At 35.3% G+C, this 6,542-nt stretch overlaps 2 protein-coding genes across 2 annotated transcripts in view; one reads left to right on the top strand and one right to left on the bottom strand.

The window, feature by feature from the left end:
• The window catches only part of LOC100740632, a 127,180-nt gene extending 123,625 nt beyond the window's left edge, over window positions 1–3,555 (bottom strand). Inside the window, exon 1 of the mRNA XM_024369542.2 lies at window positions 3,127–3,555. The gene's annotated coding sequence lies outside the window, so the exon portion shown is untranslated. The remainder of the gene's footprint in view (window positions 1–3,126) is intronic.
• Window positions 3,556–4,280: 725 nt separating this feature from the next.
• On the top strand, window positions 4,281–6,374 carry LOC100747175 (DNA polymerase interacting tetratricopeptide repeat-containing, protein of 47 kDa). The gene is made up of 6 exons (XM_003491648.4): window positions 4,281–4,750; window positions 5,105–5,276; window positions 5,356–5,548; window positions 5,627–5,907; window positions 5,990–6,154; window positions 6,220–6,374. The coding sequence occupies exons 1-6, from the start codon at window positions 4,480–4,482 to the stop codon at window positions 6,308–6,310; spliced, it is 1,173 nt and encodes a 390-aa protein (XP_003491696.1). The 5' UTR covers window positions 4,281–4,479; the 3' UTR covers window positions 6,311–6,374.
• The last annotated feature ends 168 nt before the right edge of the window (window positions 6,375–6,542 follow it).

Raw genomic sequence — 6,542 nt, 5'->3', positions numbered from 1 at the left:
GCGACGGAATTCGAGAAAAGAAGACTCGAGTCGGGCGAGTCTTGAACGCGATTTAACACCGCCAGTACACATAGGGTACGCGCAATCAACGTCAAAAAGTATTTCACGAGTGGATCTCTCGTGGAAAGTATTCCAAGCGTCATTTCGAGCACAGCCTCATCATCCTCAACGCAAAGTATGTATGTATGTACTTCGTATAAACTGATCGATAGCTGCTAGTCTTTTCATCAGCGAGCTTTAATTAATATTTACGCGAGGTCTCTCGAGCTGGGATATTATTTATTCGAAAGGCGATTCGAATTATCCTAGTATAATATTTTCCGTATTTTCATTGCAAAATGCTAATTTTGAATATACATGAATTTTTCTCTGACTTTTAATTTTTCGACATAATATTACTTTCTCTGTATTTGGAGTTTAAATCGACTGTAAACGTCCTTTAAATAGTTTTATTCAACACAGTGTTGTTCGTAGAGAAAAATTCTGTCGCTATCGATATAATCGAAGTTTATCTAGTTAATAACCTATGGGAGGGGAGGAACAACAGATGAAGCTGGACGTTGTCACTTTTCACAGAGCAAATTCGATTTTCGGACTAACCTTTTGAACTTTACACTGTACAGAAATCGTGTTATTTCTGTTGAGAGTATCCATAGTTAAAATTGATTCACAGTTAGTGTATAAATACGTGTTGCCATTGATGAGTTTATTTTCGCGTTTTACGTGGGTTTCACTTTTGACATTCACAAAAGCTTCGTCGGTACGAGAACGTATTTTCCAATAATACATCGACGACATCAACATCAAGCTATCTTCAACGTTTTATCATCGACGGAAGAATTTTCCTAACCAACCCACAAAAAGTAATATTTTTCCCCAATAGAATATCATAACGGAGTTAAACGTATAGAAAAGATGCGTACGATGACGAAATTTAATTAAAAAGCCATCCCGCAAAAAATTACCAGCACTCTGGCACAGCTCGAAATCGATAATTCGGACGATCGAAAAACTCTACCCCCGACTGCGGAACGGCGACGATACGCGTTTTGTCAGCGACACGTGCAAAAGTTCTACCGTCGGTATTACGAGGGCCGCTGCCGCCTATTACACTGCGAAATACACATATAAGCGCAATCGAAAACGGTAGTTAAATACTACAATTGAAAGTAAAAGCCAAAGTGATTTTGATGTAAAAAGAAGCAAAAAGTTTGGTACGGAAGGTTTCCTTACAAGATTTTGTTTTTGAAACACTCAATTTTGAAAACTAACGAGATACGGCTACAATTGATAATAAGTGTATCGTAACAGTCGAGTTATTTCATTAATGATTTAAGATTTACCACTTTCGAAACAGATTCTTCTTTCAACAATAAATAACGCATACATTTAAATTTGAAAAAAGTAGGTTAGATTATATTCTTTAAATGCAATACGTAGCCTGATTTATGTTAGGGATCTCATTAGTGTTAAAGGCACAATAACGATCCGGAACAGCCTTCACAAAATTTATCTTGAAAAACATATATGTATGTTACAATTAAGTTAGAATTACAAAAATGCTTCATTTTAAAATATGTATTACGCTATAAAAGCGAAGTAATGAAAGACGGAAAATGGTGAACAGAAAGGTAAAAACACAATATGATTGTTGCATTGATGAATTATAAGTGGCAGTTTTAATAATAGCGTATGCGCGAATATACCGATTCTGAGCGCGAGGCACGTGCTTTTCTTTGCAAAAAGGGCGGAAAAGAGCGATGGAGGGGGGCACCTGTTACCATCGCGATACATACATTATTTCGCGATATCCCGAATGATCCCTATTAAAGCCGCGAAACGGGTCATTCACGGTTACCGGGACGCGTTTATGCTTTCCGGGCAAATGGGATTATCGTCGAGTACGCTTGTTTGCAAAAGAATACGCCCATCCGTGGTAACCAGTGAAAAACGACGGAGAAACGCACCTTCGAAAACGAATAATCAAAGTGATGACATCAATGTTGCCTCTTATATTTAACTCACACGACGTTTAATAAGTATATTTGCTTTTATCAATATATGCATGAGTGATTCTCATAGGTATATGCTGCACCGATACAATACACAAAGGATAAAAGGTAACAGTGACCTTAATACGCGACGAATGAGACGAAGATGTATTCACGGACACCTCTTTTCTCTTCATTTGTTGTTTAATGTCATGTACAAAGTTATTAGCGACGCTATAAATGAGTGTACCATGGGAGAGAAACAGTCGCATTAACATTACACGCGTTTGTACTATATAGAGTAATTTGATTCGAATTGAGATAGATAGCTTAGCATCTAATATCGTTGATGCGGGCAGAACGTTTGCAGCAATCAGGTACGAGAGAAGATAGAGGTTACACCCTATGAGGCGAAAGAATGCTCAAAAATATTTAGCAACAATAAACTAGCACGGGAAGGGTGGTGCGACATCTTTTGCAGCGTGATGGTAGATCTTCCGAAATTGATCGTGCTTCGCAACGCGCATACTCTCATTACTACTTGCATATGACAATAAATGGACTTTTCCCCCATGGGAAGTATAGACCGTACATGTGCGAACGATTGGATAACAGAAACACAACTTTGCGATCTATGGACGAGTACAAGTTTTTCGAACGTAAATCATCGAATGGTGGTGATGACAACTTAGAGAAGATTGTTTTTATTCAGTGAGAGAGACTGAGAGTTAAGGGTGCGTCTAGTCTTAGGCGAAAGTATCGATAGACAAGAATCTCTTGTTTGAGGGAACAAAACGACCACAATGTACACATACACTCATTATGAATCTTAATACTAATAGATTAATCAAAATGACTAATTCCTTAATATTTCATGGAAATCTGGTAGATTTATAGCAAAACAAGTTTGATTTGGATTTTCAGTGACTTTTTGTAAAGTACACAGATAAAGGTTTGTTGGTTCCCCCGTACTATGTATTTTTCAACATATCTTTCACTCTGATTTCTTTATTGTAAATTTCATACGTTAGTCGTAGATACTTTAGTTCTAACGCTAAGCCACTTCGACATACATATACGCACGGTCGTCGACATCGTGTGATACGGTTTCATTTAACTATGCCGTAGTACTCACCGATGGTGCGTCGCGTGCCAGAAGGGTAGAATCCAACAGACAAGACGAACAAGCAATATTATCCAGTGGTGGTCGACGATTATTAGGTGACCGGCACTATGATGCACGCTCGACAATGGCTGGCACACATTAAGTACACTGATGCACTACTTGATGTACACGCACTCTTCACCGGACAGAAGCCACCGATCGAGACGAAAGAGCGGCAGTTCGGCACACACGTATTATTATATGCACTGACTGTTGACCGGGCTGATAAGTCGTTCATTGATTAGCCAGCGTTTCAATAAAAGAATTCGCGAACCGCCTCACCTCTCTTGCTATCCTAGGCCCACGGTGGCCATTACACTCGCCGCCGCAACGAGAGAGCGTGTTTTGCTTTTTTCCAAGGGGACCAACAACTCGCCCGCTCCGAGGCCGTGGAAGCGACTGTTCTCGGGAGATTCGCGGTGCGGTCTCATCGACCAATCGTGGACCAGCTTTCACCGAGCGCCATCTTGCCCAGCCGAACACAAAGGGGCCAAAACCCGAATGTTTGCGTAAACGTCCGAACCTTAACCACCCCTACCTACCCGATCGACGTATCTCCTCTGGATTTTCTCATCCCTAACTTTCAATACAGATTTTATTGTAGGATTACCCGCCCCTCTCTTCCTTTTTCCACTACGTATCAAACCAATTCGAAACTAAGAATCGTATTTTCACCGATGAATCTTCAACAACGATGTCGTTGCATTGTTTACTGTTCCTTTTGAGGGAAATTGGAAGCGTTAAACGAGAACGATTGTTTTTATATTAATTAAAGAAACTTTCAGATGTTTCGTCAGTTATATTTTTCAAGTATTTTAGAGTCTCTTCTTTAAGAGCGAGAAGCTTTAAAGTAATCATGTTGTTAAATGTATTAGTTGAAATTATAACCTTTAAATGGATATTACTGTTTTAAAATATTGATAATTTTTTACCAGTAAGTTTCTTGGTCATATGCTTTGAGGTTGTATAAAATATTTAATATGAGAAATGTTAAAAAGAGGAAGATGTTAATGTTATAAGCCTTTTTAAAATAGTAGTTATAAGAATACTACTAGTGCCATCATTGAGGGAGAATTGGAGAATCTACTCGGTCGATAATGTTATGATATTACGAAATGATACATAAACACGTGAAATTTTTGAGGTTGTGGTTTGCAAGGTTAAATTTGTTTTACTTTTATTCTCGATTAAATTTGTATTATTTGGAGTCTAATTTGGTGTCGTTGAATAATTTTGTATCGCAACTGTTTCATTGATATTTATGTTTGTGTACTTTTTCTTATTGCCAATAAATAAAAAGTTAATATAAATAATCGTTAAACAATGGAAGGAACAAGTAAAAAAGGAAATAAAGTATGGACTGATAACGAAAGATTAGAACTTGCTTCAAAATTAGACGCTGAACTCGATGAATATATTGGTAATTTGGAAAAGAAGAGCTATACTGAAGGATGGCCAGAAGATCGGTGGCAAGAGGAAATGGAAAAACATCCATTTTTCATGAAAAAGACACCGGAACCTGGAGAAGAACTTTCTCCATTGATGGAAGGTTTACAACAGCTCAAATATGGGGAAGATGAGAATACACCTGAGGGTTTGGATTAATTTATTCTTATTTAGTCTTGTAACCATGTAATTTAACCTTGGAATATCATAACAGGATACTATATTCTTGTTCGGTATTTGTCTTAACTATTTCTAAGAAAGATAGTAACTTTTTGTTATTTTTGTACAAATACCAAGACAATTCAGGAAATTAAAACCTATTTAAAGTGATTGTTGTTTCACTAATAGTATGTTTTTCTATCATCTAGACTCTATTTTTGTTTATTTTTGCAATTAAAATATATATTCCCAGCATTATTGAGATTGCAGGGTTAACAGTTAATTTAACAGTATAAATGTTTATATAGATATTGGTAATATTACATTTGCATATGTTTTATAGAACTTGCAAATAATTATAAGGAAGATGGAAATTTCAATTTCAAGTATAAAAATTATAGATTAAGTATTCTGAGTTACACAGAAGGAATAAGAACTAAATGCAAAGATATTGATTTAATGGCTCAGCTTTATAATAATAGAGCTGCTGCGCATTTTATGTTAAGAAATTATAGGTATATTTGATATTACACATATTTTAATATTACAGTCTTGTTCTAGTTTTATGAAGATTGTTTTTTATATAAATTACAGATCAAGCTTAAATGACTGCAAGCTTGCTTTGAGGTTAATACCAAATTACGTAAAAGTTTTGAACAGAGCTGCCACTTGTTGTTTTCATATGAAAGATTACAAACAGTGTATTGACTTTTGTAATCGGATACTCAATAGATCTCCTAATGACGAGATAATATTTCATTTAAAATCACAAGCAGTAATTGAAGGAGTAAGAATATCCATACTTTAGTGCATATAAACTTGAGAAAGTATTTACTATGTGCAACTTATATTTGAATATTTATAGGAACGTCTGAAAAGAGATAAAAGAAAACAAGATAGATTAGAAAAGAAATTAAATAAAGAAGAAGAAGAATTACTAAATGTAATAAAAGAAAAAGGTGTTAATTTAGAATCGATCAAAGGGAAAAGAAATCCAACTTTAAAAGATCTAGAACCTCAAATTCCACAAGAGGCACAATGTAGTTTTCATTTGGATGCACAAAATAAACTCATTTGGCCAGTTCTGATTTTATATCCTGAAACAAAGCAGACAGATTTCATACAAAATTTTCATGAGGATACATTGTATGCTTTTATATCATATAAGAATCTCACGTTATACAAAAAATTAAAAGTCATTTCACATATAATAAATTTACTTATTCAGGTTCATAGAACAATTAGAAGAGCTGCTTAATGATCCACCTGAGTGGGACTCATACAGACGTTATACTCCTGAAAATATAAATGTTTATTTTGAGGATAAAGATAAATGTTCTCTGCATAAAGTGAACGTCGATTTGCCTCTAAGGCAAATATTGCAGCACGAGCGGTAAGTTCATGAATTAAGATACAGGAAATTAAAAACGCAACCACTTACGAAATAAAAAATTTCAGACTTATAATTCGCGGGGGAACGCCGATGTTTTTAGCACTTGTTAAGTCCAGTCAGGCGGAGGTGGGATTTTTAGCTATGTATACGTCGTAAATAGATTTATAAAGGAGATCTACGCACCTATTAATATAATTAGAATTAGGCAAACTCATATAAATTGAAGAAATGGAATCCAAGATCCGTTTTAATTACTTTATATATTTTCATATACTACATAAATTGTTTGCATTTTTATATTTTCAAATTTCTCATATATTATACAAATTTACAGTCTAGTAATAATTATTAGTGCTCTTATCAAATAAAGTTTAAAAAGCATTTTTCC

The sequence above is a fragment of the Bombus impatiens genome, unplaced genomic scaffold (assembly GCF_000188095.3).
Source record: "Bombus impatiens unplaced genomic scaffold, BIMP_2.2 scf_0582, whole genome shotgun sequence".
Taxonomy (NCBI): Eukaryota; Metazoa; Arthropoda; class Insecta; order Hymenoptera; family Apidae; genus Bombus; species Bombus impatiens.
This window is presented reverse-complemented; position numbering and strand designations above follow the sequence as displayed.